We start from the raw sequence: 18,249 nt of genomic DNA, 5'->3' as shown, positions 1-18,249 counted from the left end.
ACCTCATTGCACTGTTATATAACAAGCTTTGAAAAGAATTTAGGAAAGCAGTAAGCAACCCAGCTATACTGTTACAGTGCAAAAGTACAGAGATCCATATTAAATGTAATCTTTAAATGCATGGGCAGCTGATAGTTTAGTACCAGCTATTACTCCACTGCACTGTTATATAACAAGCTTAAAGAGTCTAGGAACTGGTACAACTAAGCTACACCATTTAAAATGCACAAAACTAGACCTTCACAATTCCATGATTGTGCAATCAGATTATTGATGCGCGAGCATGATATCGGTATTGCGATACAGCCAGAGTATTTTACAATATTCCGTTATATTGATAGGAATTGCACATCACTAGTTATATTTCATCTGAGTTATATTAGAGATTTAACTTTGTAACTACTATAGAAAGGCACTACATGTGACCAGATTTTACAAAACCAATCCAATTTGCAAACAGGTGAAATCAAACTAATGCCCTCAGTGGGTAGCTACACTACCATACTACTGGTGTTTAGCCTCAGCATTACTCAAACTACTTAAGGCTAGTTTAAGTGTCATGTTATCTGGGTAGTATGACAAGTTCGAATAGTAATTTCTGGTCTTGAAGATAAGAATATAGATATTAGAGGCTACGGAAATTGGATTGATAATGGCTGGAGTGGGACTATAGCCAGACCGAACATTACGCTTGCATTGTCCCTTAATTGACATATCAACCATGACCTTAAATTACATATATCAGCTCACAAGATAGCAAGGATAACATAATGTTCTGTTTTAACACTTTTGGCAAAAAATCATCTCGTGCAGCATTAATTAATTCCCATAATCGATTTTATCCTGAATGTTTATAAAAAGAAACTGGGGGTATCAGTGCCAGATCAATGTATTATACTTTGATAGAAGAAATTCAAACTTTTCCAGGGATGTACCGTATTCCTGTAAAGAGGTTTACATGCAAAATGTATATATCCTGTGGTTTTGCATAGACATGTACGTGCATTTAAAAATACATCAACATGATTTTGTACATATGTATGCTCAGTAGTAATTTGCACATCTTCACCCCTACAATTTGTTGGCTGTATTTCCACAGCACGTGTTCAGGAAAAGCACATGACAGATTATGAAGAAACTTCTACTTTTGAGGACACTGAAGGTATATTTGCTTTATAGACGTGCATATCTAAGTAAATGTTCAATTGTACTATTGTTTGCATTGTAGTGTCATGCAATATGATAGTACTGTATGTTAGGGATCATAAAGGTTTGAGCTTTTTAGGCCAGCCTCAAAATGCCTTCATGGTGCCTTGACAGTATTGGTTATGTATAACCAAGCCCCAAAGTACCTTCAGTACTAGAGCTGTACCGATAATCGGATCAGCCAAAATATCGGCCACCGATATGGCATTTTTTACCAATATCAGAATCGGTACAGAACAGTAAGAAGACTGATATCGCTACCAATATTTATACAGCAATAGTTTGTACATAAACGGATTATAATATTGGTTTTCTACGTTATGCATGTGGCTGTTTAGTATATTGTTCACTCTACAGCAAATGCTATGCTATGAGAAGCCATACTAATACATGTAATTCTAGTGTTTGTTGTTGGAAAGCTTATCAGTCGTAAACGAAGCGGTTATATAGCACCTTTGTATTATAAAAGAACAGTCACAGAATAACCAAGGAAACCTACTATACCAGCCTTCACACAAGCTAATAAAATGCGGAGTAATGCAGAAATATCAATTTAAGGCTTCATGGGAGTATGCATAAAAATGTTTGTGGGTGCCTAATTGTCTGGATTGCACAATAGAAACCCAAGTCACTATCACCACAGGCATAGAGTGAGCAATGAATATATCCACATGTTGTTGTATAGTAAGTTAATGTACACTATTGCATAGATTATCTATGACTTTTGTTTGTAATACAAATATCGGATCGACTAGCAGTTATCCGCTTCTTTTGGTGGTATCTATATCGGATATTGGTACATGCCAAAAACCCATATTGGTACAGCTCTATTCAGTACAACCTGAAACACTTCCAAAGTGTTGCTAGAAAATTTTGACTTTTCTACTGACTGCCTGACTGACTGACTGACTAGTGCCTTCAGACAAGGGTAACTCGATAACAGCTAAGACTCCAGGCTTTTTTCGCTGTTCAATGTTGCTTCAGCCTGGCAGGTGCCTTTTGGTGCATATAATGCATGCTTCATGGACTTAACCTGTGTCCTCCTTTATGTCCCGTTTATCTTTGCTGACAACACATGGTGTTGATTCGTGCTAGCGCAATGTGATGGTTTCCCTATGTTTGACGGGAATTGTTCAAGTTTTCTGTTGTGACTGGATTGATTGCAGAGGGTTCTCCTAGTGTTCTTTATTTGTAATGCTGTGTAACGGGCTGAACATAACTCAAAACAATGCATAATGGCCACTACACTATTTCAGTAATTGATAGTTGGGGTATGTTCAGACAAAAACAATAAGCATGACGACATTCTTTCTGTTCTAAAGCAGTATGCATGGGTTTACCAGTCATAATAATGTTACAAAAAAGTGAAAAAACAAGCATAAGGAAAATTAAGATCGAATTTTAAGTTTGATTAGGGATCAAAAGTAATGAAACAAGGGAGGTAGCCTACACCTGAAGATATATTAGTGGACATTTAATCCCTATACTCACGACTGAATTAGGGATTAAATGTTCACTAATATATCTTCAGGTGTAGGCTACTTCCCTTGTTTCACTACTTTTTCATGCCTTATCAAACTTAAAATTCGTAATTTTTCCTTATTCTTGTATATAGTGCATATAACCATGTTGATCTTTTGTATTTACCACATTTAGAACCACTATATGATAAAAGTGATTTGGATAAAATGTATTTGGATGCCAATTTTAGGGTGGTAGTGCTAAATTATGATGAACTAGACAAAAAGGAAAAAGAAATAGTTGCTAAAGTTCAGGCTATGTTAGTCGTGGTCAATGATTATGAAGATCTTGCAACTAAGTGTTACCTAAGGCCTCCAGATGGTAGCAAAGTTGTTTTGGAGATTCACTGTAAAGCCAAGTATGGATCTGATTTTGATCCTCGGATATTTCTGATTGGAAAATTTGGGAAATGTCCAGTTGCTGTTACACGAATCAGGCAAGGGTCTGGAAGGGATGCTGCTCTTCATGCTGACAAAGAGGTCTTTCGTGACATGCAAATCATTATTGCAGTTGGAGTTGCAGCTGGCTTTCCTGAAAACAAAGTAAAGCTTGGTGATGTGCTAATTGCAGAAAGAGTTCATGATTGCTCAATAAGAAAGTCACAGGAGGGAGAAATTATTCCGCGTGGCAATACATTGCCAGTTTCTAAATACATGTTTGATCGATTATTAAGAAAGCATGATTGGGTTTTTCCATGCACAAAAGACAAAGAACGATGTTCTGTGGTTGTTTCAGGACCATTCTTAAGTAACTCAGAGCTTTTAAATGACGTGAAAAAAAGAAAGGAGCTTCTTGAAGCACATTGCAAGGAAGCCAAAGGATATGAGATGGAAGGCTTTGGTATCATGACAACTAAGATGGATTGCATTATAGTTAAAGGAGTATGTGATTATGCTGGTGAAAAAACAAAGAAATGGCAACCCACTGCTGCTCTAGCTGCAAATCATTACCTTTTACAAGATCTTGAGAGATTAGATTTGAGTTTGTTGTTTAAAAAACAAGGTATGTATATACGTACATCTGATTTACATACTAATCACATAGTGATTTAGTGTGTCATACATTTGTTCCAATAGTAGAAGTGTGATTAATCCCAAATCACATGGTTTGTTTTGTAATTGCACTGTAAAACAGCCAATGGAATAACAGAATCACAGTAGCCATTTACTGTAAGTGCAACAAGAAAGTGATTTAATCAGTAGCCAATCAAATAGACTGACAATAGAAGCCTTTTAAGCATTTTAAGTAGTGATATTTTGAGTAGCCAATCAAGTTTTAAGTGCTGAAAGAATAATTGTCACCTGTAATGGTTAATGGCCACACAGAACTAGATACATGTGAGTTTCAAAGCATGAAGGTGGTCACTATATGATTAGTAAGCACTCACACATATTTTCATGTAATTTTGACTGCTACTAGTACAATTATTCCCTAATCGCATGATAATGTATGTGATTATGTATACTAATTGCTTCCAATTCTGAGAATATAGCTTTTTAAGTATGCGTGTATGCATGTTCATGTATGCATAAAAGAAGTACAATAATATACTGCTTCTTTAAAAACCATTTAACCTGAATGGGCAAACCAATCAATGCAGCTGGTATACACTTGGTTATGAACTAAGTGATGAACTTGTAAAGCATTATGCTAATGTCTATGTAATCTATAGCTTTTTACATGTGATATACGTAATGAGAATGGTGTATACCTAAAAGCTTGCCTTGGTGTAAGTGCATATGGAATACGTGAAATATATATATATTACTAGGTATTGTTACAGTACCGCTCACGAGCAACGTCGCGAGTGCGTGTACTTGCCTCACTCGCAACATGAGTGTCACATGCCTACACGCAAGCCACGTGTGAAAGCATATTGAACCTGAACAAACATTTCTAGCTATGTTAATCTAGGTATTGTGCATGTTGGTAACTAGTACCATGCAAGATAAATCGTTTTTTGCAGATAATAAGTTATGCACGACTCTTCGTTTGTTGTGTATCATTGTACATATGCCATACTGTAGCTACCAGGCTATCAATTTTAACTTCACGTGCTGTATACTGAGCTGCTACGTATGTGAGACCACTCCAATAAATTCTCTGCTTCCATCCTGGACTCAGACTGTAATCTTAACATATGCAAGGTCCCCAGCCCACCCCCCATAGGAGGGCTAAGTGCGAGTCCGACCCACTTGTTTGTATGCCGCCCAACTGCCCCAAGTACTTATTGCAAGCAAGCCAAGCTCCTTGCACCCTCCCCTGAAGGGGGAAGGGGATAGTTATTTTCCACCATAAACACATATCTACATACCATAGAATTATTTTTAAGTATTTACCAAATGAAGCTTAAACAGCACGCTTTCTCATCCTCAGGTTGTGATGTCTAGTGCTTATTAGCCTGCTGTGATAACTCTGGAGTAACAAAGAGCAACTGAGGAGTCATTGGGCAGAATTGCTTTACTTATTCAGCTGTGCAGCTGACGGCACGTGGTATGGATTATATGAGTTTGCTGTATGAGAGAGCAGCAAGCAACATGGGGAACCCACATGTGTACAGTAGCTATATCAGGTAGGTAAAGCAGCCATGCAAACAATAATAGCAGCAGCACTGGAACCCACATGTGTACAGCAGCTTTGTGGGTAGGTAAAGCATCCATGCAAGCAATAATAACAGCATCACTGGAACCCAGATGGGTACAGCAGCTATGTGGATTGGTAAAGCAGCCATGCAAGCAATAATAGCAGCAGCACTGGGAACCCACATGTTTGTGGGATGTCATACACCCATATAGTAGTGTTTATAGCAATTTGGAGCCTACGTGCCATCCAGCATGATGCTCGTGCAATATGACATCCTTAGTAGAGCCATCTAGGCTATGGTAACATAGACCACAGTGACATGCAAATAGGTACCGAAGTAACTTTATTTATTTATGCCTTAGTAGGCAACACTTAGCGCCCAATTTCTCCCTAGATTTTTATTTATTTTAACTATTGATTTTGCTTTTTGTAATGGCTGCCCCTTGTCACTGTCATACATAGATAAGTTTAACATCAGTATGCATGCATGCTTTATGTGGCGCACTTACAAATTAGCACATATATATCAGTACTGAACAATTCTATTTGTAACATAAGGTATATTACTGATTGAATGGTGCAGTGATCTATTAGTTGTAATCATAAACATACAGAATACAGACAGCAATAACATACATGGTATTAGTGAGTTGTGATATAAGCATAAAAGTGGCATACAGCAATAAAAGCATTTGCAGTGTTGTAGGTCAGCTGGTAGGTAGTGTAGTCGTGTCCCCTGCAAACTAGTTGTAAAAGTGGGTCTGATGTCAGGTCTTCGGGCAATGTGCCATAGACAGAAACCACAAGTACGAGGTTTTTAGTGCTGCCATGATATATCGATAATATCAATGTAACAAAGTGCTGATAAAGTCAATCAGTTATATTAAAGTATCATGATATAGTATAATGATGTGGGGGAGGCCAGATATTATGGTATTTGGCATTTAATTAAGGTTGATGGTTTATAGGTAGATACATTCCCACCCCAAAGTAAACTGTGAGGTTTTAAGGTTTGTATGAAGTGCCAGCCACTTGTCTCAACTGTATAGCAGTAGTAGAATGCATTTAAAACCTGAGCATCTTTTACTTGTGGTATACATTCACCTTAAATTTTAGCTTACAATGAGGAATATGTACATGTTTGTCTTGCAAATGTTGCAGTTAGTTCTATATCGTGATATATGATAATTATAGAGTATCTCTATATCATGGTAGCACTATGTTTTGTGAGACATATGTTATGATTTGCTAGTACAGAAGTATTGGAGAGTTAGTGATGATGCTGGCAATGGTACGAAAGCATATCGGACAAAGAATTGTTGGACAGCTGATATGCCTGATTGGTATAAGCGTCCAATGGAGGTGGTAACTCCATGATAACAGCATTGCAGGAAGTGTTGATGAATGATTGTGGAGGCCAAACAGGGATGGGATCAGGAGTTTGCTTTGCCAGAGGGACAAGCTGGTATAGAACTTTGTCATCTGAAAGCAAGATAGAGCGTCAGCTATATTATTGTGAGTACCAGGTATGTGCATTACACACATATCGATGTTATATTGGGCTGCTCTGAAGTACGTATAATAGGCGGCGCACCAGAGCCATGATGTAGGGGTCGTGGGTGGTACCCTTTTCCCAGATATCCACCACTGCCCGGTTGTCACAATGGAAAATAATTTTTTTTGTTTGGTCCAGTGAATAGCCTAGGTGTGAACTGCCATGAGTATTGCAAATAGTTCTTTCCAGGTTGTATACATAACTTGCTGTGCTTTGGACCAGATACGTTGCAGCCACCTGCATGACCAGTAAACACCCCATCCCTGGGTGCCGGAAGCGTCGGGATAGAGTTGCACTGATTTGCTGGGAAGCCAGTTAGTTTGTAGAATGACGCTCTTTCCTGACTATTGTGGAAAGAAGTCTAGCCACCATTGGAGATCTAGTTTTGCTTCAACAGCCAAGGACAGATGGTAGTGAAGTTTCGTTACTGCTATGCTCAAGTCTATGAATCTGTTAGGAAAATGCGGCCAGCTGGTAGGACTTTGCAACAAAATGAAAGTTTACCAATTAAGGAAAGCAAAGCTTACTTAGTGCAATTATGGCGGTATCTGAGATGGAATAATTCAGAGAGTAAGACCTGCTTTCGCTCTTGCATTATGCTTGCTTCCATAGTGGTAGTGTTTAGTGATGTAGACGGGCCCTCTACCTTGGATGACTTCACTGGTGCATTGATCTTGCTGTAAAGGGAAAGCATTGCTGTTAGATAATTCATACAGTCATTGGTGTTGGCGGCCCGGCAGTGAAGAAATCATCTAAGTAGTGTTCTAGCGATCATGTGTGTCTTCAGTTCAATTTATTATGTTACTCTACTTGTACCAAAGCAACTTTACCTAGATATAATTTACGCCAAGCTAACTTTGATAAGATGAGAAATTTGATTGAAGAAGTCAACTGGAATGAATTTTTGTCACCCCTGAACATTCACTCTGCTTGGGAATTATTTGCAAAAACATTCACAGATATTCTTGATGACTGCATTCCTCAAGATGTACCTAGAAGGAAATCGTGTATTTTTATGAACCAAAGAGCCCTCAATTTAAGAAACAGAAAACGCAAACTGTGGAATAAGTACATCCATAGTAATTCTCGGGATGATTACCTATGTTACTGTCAAGTAAGAAATGAACTACGAAACTTGACAAGACGTTTACATTCTAATTATGAAAACAAGTTAGTCTCTTGAGCCAAAGAAAATCCTAGGCAGCTTTGGAAATATATTAACTCTCAATTAAAAGTACACCCATCAATTGACTCTCTTCGTAGTCCTGACAATACAGTTTTACATTCTGATAGTGAGAAGTGCACATTGTTAAGTAATTATTTTGCTAGTGTTTTTACTAAAGAGGATCTATCCTCCATGCCTTCATTTTACATGCCCCACGTTGTGGATCCACTCAGTGACATAGAATTTACACCACAAGAAGTATATGCTAAGTTGTCTATGCTCAACCCAGCCAAAGCATCAGGACCAGATGGTTGGCCAATATTATCACTGAAGGAATGTGGACAACAGCTTAGTGTACCACTATCAATTTTGTTTAATAAATCTTTTAACTCTTCTAATTGCCTGATGCCTGGAAAGAGGCTTTAGTCACTCCTATTTTCAAGAAAGGTGACCACACTATTACTGGTAATTATAGACCAATCAGCCTCACCTCTCCTATTGTTAAAATGATGGAAAGTATTATCAAGGACAAAATAATGGAACACATGGTTAAATACTCCTCACCAACATGGTTTCACTGCTGGAAGATCTTGTGTTACCCAACTGCTCACTGCTTTGAACTGTTGGACCAAATCTCTTGAACAGGGCCACACAGTTGACATTATTTATTTCGATTTTGTTTAGGCCTTTGATTCAGTTCCTCACACTCGATTACTCACTAAACTGGAGTCATATGGCTTAACAGGGAACCTCCTAGGCTGGTTAAAAGGCTTTTTAGTGGGCAGAAAGCAAAGAGTAGTTATTAATGGTGAAACTTCAACTTGGTGTAATGTTCTCAGTGGTGTGCCTCAAGGCTCTGTGCTCAGTCCCCTGTCGTTTAATATTTATGTTAACGACATTCCTATCCAAGTCAGTAGTTCTGTCTTACAATTTGCTGATGATTTAAAAATGTTTTGTGTAATGCAGGATGCTCAGGATTTTCAGCAGTTACAAGATTATATCAACAAGTTGTTGACTTGGGCCAACAAGTGGCAACTAAGGTTTAACATCTCTAAATGCTTCTTGTCCACCACATGAGTATGGCAAGTACAATATTCAGGGTACAATAATATCTTCCAGTGATACAATCAAAGATCTTGGGGTATTCATTGATGACAACCTTAAAAATTTCATTCCCATGCCACATCTGTGATCTCCAAAGCTAATCAGACACTGGCTATTATTCGGAAGACCTTTCATTTCACAGATAACCACATGTTTGTTACTCTTTACAAGTCTTTGGTAAGACCAGTGGTTGAGTATGGTAACATTATCTGGGGGCCGCACTACAGTCTTGACCAACAGAACATCGAAAAGATCCAGTGTAGAGCTACTAGAACACTTGCTGGCTTGAAAGACACCCCTTACACAGAATGTTTACGTATAATAGGCTTACCTTCATTACAATATCGTCGACTAAGAGGTGATATGATACTACTATACCGTCTTGTTAACAATGATATTGGCATCGATTTTTCTGACCTTTTTACCATCTCCTCAGTCACTTCTACTAGAGGCCACATGTACAAGCCATACAAGCCCCATGCTACCACCAGGTCACTTTTTCAGTAAGAGCAGTAAATCCTTGGAACAGTTTACCAGATTATGTAGTTACAGCACAGTCTCTTAATGTATTTAAGAACCAGCTTGATGATTTCTTCTCAGATCAAATGACTCAAATTGATTTTTAATTATATTGTACTAACTTTAGTCTTAAGTTAACATTTTTTGTAATGATAAGGTATCACAGGCTTTTGCCTTCTTTCCTTTTTACACATAATAATAATAATAGTGTAGCAAGTGTGCCACTCTGTAATTGTGCTGTAATACCCAGTGGATTGCATTAGACAGACAGGTGTTAAATAGGAAAGGGGCAGAACGCAAGCCAAATGGGAGGCACATACAGTACAGCTCACGGGTAACGTCGCATGTACTGAGGTGCGCTCGAGTGACCTGCGTGGATGCAGCAAGGCTACAGGAATGCTCCACGATAGCTAACTTTACTCGAGAGCGTCACGCAAGACGAGATAACAGGTCTCACCTATGGTGTTGGGAGGCGGTGCTGGCTCAGTTCTGTAAGCTGTGAAGTCTCCTATTGCAATGCCTGTGTTGTAGCTACCGAATACTTGGTCACTTAGTTACTGACTTCACCTGTCACGAACTACAGTCAGTACCGTAGCTAGCAGTAGCTACCGTAGACCTAGATGGATTGGTTGCCAAGTAATGCCACAGAACCCAGTACCCCAGTTAGTGCATTTTTCTAATTCACATTTTCTTTATCTAGATAGTTAAAGGAATGACCAACCGAAGTTTCAACTCTAGAAGCCAAGAAATTTCGAAGTTACAGCGCTACAAAGTGGTAACAGCAAAAAATCGATTTGTACAGTGACAATAAACTACAGGCGCTTAATAAAACGATGATAACGTACGGATTCAGTCCTCTACCAAGATGCAACTTGCACCATCGAATTCTCCATGAACAAGCCAATCTATTGCTGGGTAAGTTTTGTCTTCCAGGCCTTTCCTACGACCAGGGGGACCGGCAGAGGCGAACAAACGTGAGAAAAAGCAATAGTGAGCTACTCGTCCAACGCAATGCTGATATCTTCTGTCTCCTTGGGAGTACTGACACGAGACAAAGATTTTGGAACTCCTCTTGCTTTCGGGATCACAATGTTACCAATGTTTTTGGTGTTATCACTTCCCCTCATTGTGAAACAAGTGCTTTAGTATTTACAAATTTTTTTCGATTTCGTAAATATTCCACCCATTGCGTTCTGCAGGCCCAGCATGCGTTTATTGCATTCTACTGTAAAATTAGCTAGCTAGGCTTGCACGAACATATGGGACCGGTCACAAATGTTTATGTGATGTAAGTGTTGTATGAAGTTACTAAACTCAGTAGCGAGTGTTCTCATGTGTGGCGAGTTTCTCGTGCGGCTAGTGCATATCCACGCGATGTTCCACAGGTATTGTGCAGTACATTGCAAAAGAATGGCCCCGCGAGAAAACATGAGCATTACTTGCATGTGTATACTCGCGACGTTACCTGTGAGCTGTACTGTATCTGCATAAAAAAGCTGGCGCCACTGAATACCAAGGAGGTTCCAGTCCTCTGCATGGGCATACCAGAATCAACCTGAATGTGTCTTTTAGGTCAATTTTACTGAGAAGTGCATTGCGACCAAGTCTGTTAACAATGCTATCAATAGTGTAGTCGGTTAAGGAATCACAATCAGGGTCTATGTAATCGTTTATGTTGTGTGGTGCAGATACAGAGACATGGTAAATAACTTGCCACCCTATGTTGTTTTGGGGTACAAGGCCCAGGCCTGACGAGCATAAGTTGGGCAAGGAAAGTGACTGGAATGACACAAGAATTCTGCCTACTTTGCACTCTTTTTGAAGCACTGTGTCAATAACTTTCGGCTGTCGCGATGCAGAAGCCAGGTTGTTTTCTAAGTGAGCAAATTGTGGTCCAAGGTAGCCTATATGCTGCAAGTAATGAATTAGCTGCTTAACAAAAATTTTGTCAGGATGATTGCTTAATCCCCATCCAAGTATGAGTGGTCATAACGGAGTCCATGGGAGAGGTTTAGTGCATGCCCTACAGGGGTGGTTACCCCCGCAGTGGTCACTGCAAGTACCAGCAGGGTGTTTGAGTGCACCTGAAGTTATTAAAGTCCTTGCAGACTGGAGTTCTAGGGTCTGTGTTACTAGTTGCTTCTCTGGTAACTGGTTGCTGATTAGGAGGTTGTGTAGGTGAGGGGCAAAAAGGACAATTCTTAGAGTAGTGATTAGTCTGACTGCAGTGGGTACATGGGAATTGACCTGGTTGAATGGCAGTCACAAATAAGGTAATACATTTAAACCACAGGTCTGAGTGGCACTTGTCCCCACTTCAAAGTGGGATTACTAGCAGCTGTGATACAGAATTGTGTATCATAATTCAGCCAGGCATGGAGGGGATAGTATCTACTGGCTGAGGTTATGATTGCCTGGTATACAATCAATTCTGAAGCCTTAGCAGGTTTGTGATTACCTTAAGGTGACTAAATTTAGTGATACACTAAATTTAGCGATTTTGTATATTGGCAAAATTAGTTCATACAAAATTTAGAATTTGTGAATTGATGTAATGAAATTAAACGTACAAAATTTATAGTCAGGTTCACTATGTCAAAAAATACACTTTCGCTCAAAGTTTATGGAGATTAGCAAACCTATACATTTTTTGAAAGCTTACACAATTAAAAAAAAGTTCTTTATTAAACACCCCTTGGGGTGTTTTATCTACAATTGTTGTCAGGCTCCCCCTTAGGGTGTCCCAGTACACCCTTAAAGGAGTTTCAGTAACACTCACCAACGGTGTTCCAATAAACTTTAAGGTGGTATACATAACACCCCTAGGTGTTTCAATAACGTCTTTAGCAGTGTTCAGTAGTCTTACAATTTTATTAGGGTGATATTAAAAGTACAAGCATTGAAAACTGCTATACATAATGTATAAACTTAATTTCATAAGAATTTATTGTTCTATGCACATTTTCTCCAGATTGGAATAACAGTCTCCAGTTGCAACAGCTCCTCATCTTTGAGATTAAACACTTAGTGCTGGAATGGAACTAGTGATGGAAGACTCAGCTACCCTCATCTTCAGGATCGCATCCAGTAAAAACCAGAAATGGTTCTTGACAATTCGAAACTGCACAGAGTCTACATCGACATCACGTCACTGCAAATAAAAGAATAAAAATATATAACATATAACAAGCATGACAATAGGTACATATTTCAAGGAACTATAGTCTTGGCTGAATACCGCACAATACAAAATTTTGGTGATTTTACTCGAGAAGGAATTTGGTGGATAATATATTGGCGAATAGTTGTGTCATATTGCATTTTTGGCGAATCAAAATCATTTTGCCAAATTAGCCAAAATTTCTCCCACCGTACAGTAAGTAGTACTGGACAATTATTGATTTTGGATGCCAAGAAGCACTACAGCCTATCTAGAGTTGTGAATTTATATGCTAATACATAATTAATGCTTCATGCAGTGAAACTATTAGAGGTTTTATATGTCAACCAAACATAACTTTGTGAATGTACACTACAGGTAAACATACCTCAAAATTCTTAAGTAAAACACTATCCTTGCAAACCATCTTGGATGTAACAGATGACAAATCAGCTTCCAAGTACACAATCAGTAACATCTGAGAAAAATAAGACCTTATTACATACATTCAGTATTCTTAATTGTTATTTACCATCTGGGTGGACAAAAATCATTAGCTACATTCACCAAGAAGTCCCAATAGCTTCTTAAATTATGGCCTGGTCTTACACTAAAATGTTGACATCAATTTTGTTCTCCACATAGGCCAGTTGATAAAAATGAGTCCTTTATATTGTCGTCAATTGGAACAGTTGCTTTAAACTTGTTTTGTATCTGTATACCAAAAGAAAACATAATTTTCAAACTATAACAAACTATTATGGTACACTTACCCAAGTACTTGAGTGCAAAGAGGGGAATTTTGATCAATGACCTCTGACAAAAGTGGACATTCAGTCACTATTAAAGCCAGGCGTTCAGTAGGGTTAAATCCACTTATCTTCGAATTGTACAGTTCCTTTGCCACCCTCTTTTAATAGTTACCCTTCATGGACTGAATAGTGTCATCATACTCAGCCATCAGAAATTTCCAATCCATTGTCGTTGGACTCCATTCTCAAGTTTTTTAGTTGGTTCATTACTGATACTTTGATCAATTTGTTTGCTACACCCTCCTCTGAATTCTTAATTTCTAAAATAAACCAGTATATCAAGGTTTTACACTGAACAACATACTGACACAAGTCCACTGTCCATTGTCATCCAGGATCTAGCTGGGTGTTGCTTTTGAACCAGCTTCTGGCACACCACATTGTAAGCCTCGGACTTTGGATGTGCAATGATGCATGTTCTCGGCATCTGAGCTATCTCCTGTCTGCCCTGCCAGTTGTCAAACCAGTGGAAATGGCCTCTAACATTGTCACGAGAATGTATAAAGTTCTACTGAAGATACCAGTCTCATTACGCTGTTCAGAAGTGAACACTTCTAACCGTCGCCAGTTCTTTCTTCACAGCTATAGATCATGTATTATTCACGTCAAAGTTGCCAGGCCGTTACTCACCTTTTCCCACTCTGGGCACCCAAGCACTGACAGCCGCTGCAGCCGTGTACAAATCGTCTTTCACATTCCCGCCGTCGATGCTGTTAAATTTTGATACATTTCTTTGCTATCGAAAGCTGCTCGCACGTTATCGTCTCAACTGCTTCTTTTGGTGGCCATATTACTCGAGATATTACTGATATTGTGCACCTGGTCTCGCACCTGGTACACGCTATATAGTGCGCACTGCCGTTCAAAAGCTGGGAATTCAATGGAACACAATTGGATCGTCAAGTCATCACTTGTTTCTTGGTATATTGGAAGGTATGCGTGCCAACACATGGGCCTAGGACTGCAGGGAGTGTGGCTCAGTATCCGCTTGAATTGTCCATTGGCCTTGTCACAAACAACTTTCATTAGTGAACATGTGTTGACATCCATTAGTTCTTGCAATTTTAAAGGTCGGATCAAGTGTATGAAAAATCTCGATAGCTGAGCTTGATGTATAAATTGAACTCACAAACTGGCATTTTGAATCACGTCACAGTGTATGATGATGACCACAAGGCTACCTGCCGGCATCACAAAGGAAAATTGCCTTCCATTTTGAACATGATATGGAGTCTCTTAATGATATTATTACATGCCCAGCTGACGACTGGAGTGATTGAAAACCTGATTATGAAGTAGCTTTTAATGTGTAGCCTTGTATCAACACTGACATTACCATGCTTATATAATGGATTGCAATCGTATGGCTGACAAATTAGTACGGCACACAGAATTATTTACTTTATCGACTGCACGTACATTCATGCTCATATCTGTGACCTCTGCCTTTTGCACAGTGTACAATTTATATTTTAGATGTCTATAAGGCCACTTCAACTAAATCTTTTGTTTCTCGGGCAAAATTCAGCCAAATAAAAGTCGGTAGGTCAGTAAAATAAAAATAAAAATAGGCTATTTTGCTAGCTGAAGAGTGATATTGCGAGTCAAACGGTGGCTAAGCTACATTACGGTTGCTGTATCACTTGTGAGTAGGCAGCTATATGTTGAGATATTTACTTTTTGAGAGCTTAAAGATACATTTGCAACTCCTTCGTGGCATTATCACTCTTTGCAAGGTGATCACGTGATTAACATAATTATTTTATGCTGAAAAATACAGGGTCGGTCGGGCCCAAGAAACAAAAGATTTAGTTGAAGTGGCCTAATTGTACGGAGTTGAATAATTATTAATGCACACTAAAATCAAATATACAGAATGTACAAACACTATTAGTACTTGTAAAAGCAGTTATTGAATTGTACAATCTAGCAAGCTACAGTACGTTGATGGATTGAGTGTGGATAGTATTGCTGATCTGCTCGTCTGCATGCTGAGCTCAGTGTAACATTGTTTGGGCTTCACTGTTGCACTTAACTAAATCAGCAACACTGCATGAGCTTATAATCCTATAGCATCACTGTATGGTGTGTAGACTCATTCCTACATAAAAAGAAATTCATTTCAAATGTATCAGTATAGAGTGTACAATAACACCTTTAATACACCCCAAAGGTGCTTCACTACACCTATTACAATCCAATAACATTATAGGCGTAATATAACACTCCTGGGTGTATATGTACACTTTTAAAGGTGTAGGTGTTCCATAAACACCTTTGTCAGGGTGTAACTGAACACCTCTGTTTTAACAGTGTAGAGCATGAGGAATCTGAAAATCAATGTTTACATTTGCACAGATTCCTGCAAGGTCAGCATTTTTTAATTTCAAAGTGACAGCTAATAAAATAAGAAAATTCTAATATATCAAGTTAAATTTAACATAAAAGTTTAATAAATGAACTCAACAAATTCTCTGGTGACATTTTTACACCTCTTTTCATTAGAGGTGAGACATTTAATCATGAACAATTGAAAGTTTTTACAAAGGGAATAGAAGAACGTCTATTAGCTATACTGCAATAATTCAGGAATAATTTATCATGAAAAGAATTAATGAATATTCTGGATTATTTGGAGTATAACTGGTGCAAAGTATAATAATGGCTTCTACTAAAACATTTCAAACCTTAAAAAAGCCAAAAATTTAGATACTCTAATAGAGCAGTCGCTTAAAGGCAGTCAACTTTTGAGTCCATTTTTTTGGTAATATGCTTACATATGTTTAGCATAATTAGCACTAGACGAATTTTGAAAGAATTTTCATTTTAAAAGTAAATGGAATTAGCTCTCTCCTAAAAGGGAAGTTTCTTTTTTACATAAACAATGAATTCACCATGATCACCAAGAGCAATTTTATGCACCAGATAGACATGCACCAACAAGTTAAAATTGATACATGATCTTGAAAATTAGTATCCACTGTTACCTAACTGTTATCCAATGTAAATTTCTTTTTCAGTGACAGAATGATTACCATCTTTAAATAATCCAAATATTGCCATTGTCGATGGAGTGATTCTTATCCAGAAGATGAAAAAAATCTAGCCAAGATGTTTTTAATGGCAGGCTTACAAGTAACTGCTCCATGCTAAAATGCTGGTGCTATTACAACGATTTACCTTGCACAGAACTGTGTTTGTGTGGTACAGATGCACAAGTGACGGAGATTTATACATACAAGTAGAAGGAAAAATGAAAATTTTTGAAGTTGGATTACGATCAAAAAAGTGAAGAAACAAAGGAATTGCTAAAAAGTAGTGAAAGAAGAGAGGTTGCCTTAACATCTACAGATATACTAGCGGACCTTTACTTCATTCAGTCTATAACCACGACTGAATTACGGATTAAATGTCCACTGCAGAATATAGGCAACCTCTTTTGTTCACTACTGTATAGACTGAAATATAGGGATTAAATGTGGGACTAACATAATTATGACTGGTGAACCCGCGCATATACTGCATCAAAGGAAGAAGGGCACTTGGAAAACCTTACACCTGGACACATGCCCCAAGCCCCCAACTATCAATTTTGTAGCAAGCCATTACGATTCATTTTCAGCTATGCTTTTCACATTACACAGCGTTGCAAACAAAAAACAGCGTGCGAAGTGTCTCCACTATCAATCATATTGCTATGGAAAATACTGGCGATAAGCTAACACAGCCACAGTTGAGCCATATCACATTATGTAGTGTAAATTGACACCTTGCATTGTCAGTGAAGAGAACTGGAACACAAAGGAGGACAAAGGCAAGCCCATGATGTGTATATTGTATGTACTGTGGTTGGCAAATTCAAGCCCATATGTCAAATTATGCTTGGCTGTCAGTCAGTCAGTCAGCGTAAAATTCTGTTGAATAGAAAAACTTTAATAAAATGCTATAGAAATTTTGTTGGAAGAGTTTGGGGTTAGTCTAAAGACATTTTTGAGCTTGGCTGTGCCTAGCCAATATTGCAAAGCTGTCATGAAGGGAAATTGAGACTGGTTTTAGGGTGATATTTTGACCTGGAAAAGCTCAATTCTGCATGATCCCTAATATATAATACTATCATACTGTATATAATACATCGAAAATGACAACAGTGACAGTGTTGATCATGATGATTGTTAGGTTCATATCTTTGAATTAACTGTAATAGACATAAGGTTCATATCTTTGAATTAACTGTAATAGATATAAATACATGTACATGTACATACATACGTAACCATGATGTCTTTATACATAGCTGTACCCTACATCTCAGTGTAAAATAATTCACTTATTCACTTTGTTTCATGCAATAACTATTTGCCAAATGAATTGCTTTTAAGTTTCTTAGCATTTTAGAGGCTATTAATGGTTCTATATGGGTGTGAGAACATAGAAATAGTGTTTTTTGCAATTCTCTGTCAATAAGAGGCTGATATATGGAGAAATTTGCACCATATGGATTGCTATTTTCAAACTGCTAATTGACTAACATGTAGGTATCTGTATAAATGTAAGCATTGATCTCCATGCTCTAAGCTTTCTAATAATAATTATGTAGGCCCATAAATTTTGAGCAAAGTTATTT

The 18,249-nt window shown here is 38.1% G+C and overlaps 1 protein-coding gene and 1 long non-coding RNA gene across 8 annotated transcripts in view; one reads left to right on the top strand and one right to left on the bottom strand.

The window, feature by feature from the left end:
- The window catches only part of LOC136266343 (uncharacterized), a 147,241-nt gene that overhangs the window by 84,852 nt on the left and 44,140 nt on the right, over window positions 1–18,249 (top strand). For 4 of the 5 annotated variants that reach the window (XM_066061362.1, XM_066061361.1, XM_066061364.1 and 1 more), the window contains 2 exons: window positions 1,100–1,162; window positions 2,863–3,729. In XM_066061362.1, coding sequence (XP_065917434.1) covers window positions 1,100–1,162; window positions 2,863–3,729 — 930 coding nt within the window. The remainder of the gene's footprint in view (window positions 1–1,099; window positions 1,163–2,862; window positions 3,730–18,249) is intronic. The other variant, XM_066061365.1, reaches the window with a different exon arrangement.
- Window positions 12,762–13,972, bottom strand: LOC136266506 (uncharacterized). Of its 3 annotated transcripts, none has more exons than XR_010706141.1 (5): window positions 13,930–13,972; window positions 13,587–13,885; window positions 13,346–13,527; window positions 13,202–13,291; window positions 12,762–12,804 (listed from the first exon to the last, which is right to left on the bottom strand). It is a non-coding gene; the product is annotated as an uncharacterized lncRNA (long non-coding RNA). The 3 variants fall into 3 exon arrangements; XR_010706142.1 differs by having other exon boundaries at window positions 13,934–13,972; XR_010706140.1 differs by having other exon boundaries at window positions 13,587–13,966.

The sequence above is a fragment of the Dysidea avara genome, chromosome 9 (assembly GCF_963678975.1).
Source record: "Dysidea avara chromosome 9, odDysAvar1.4, whole genome shotgun sequence".
Taxonomy (NCBI): domain Eukaryota; kingdom Metazoa; phylum Porifera; class Demospongiae; order Dictyoceratida; family Dysideidae; genus Dysidea; species Dysidea avara.
Note: the sequence above shows the minus strand (reverse complement) of the source record. Positions and strands in the feature narration are given on the sequence as shown.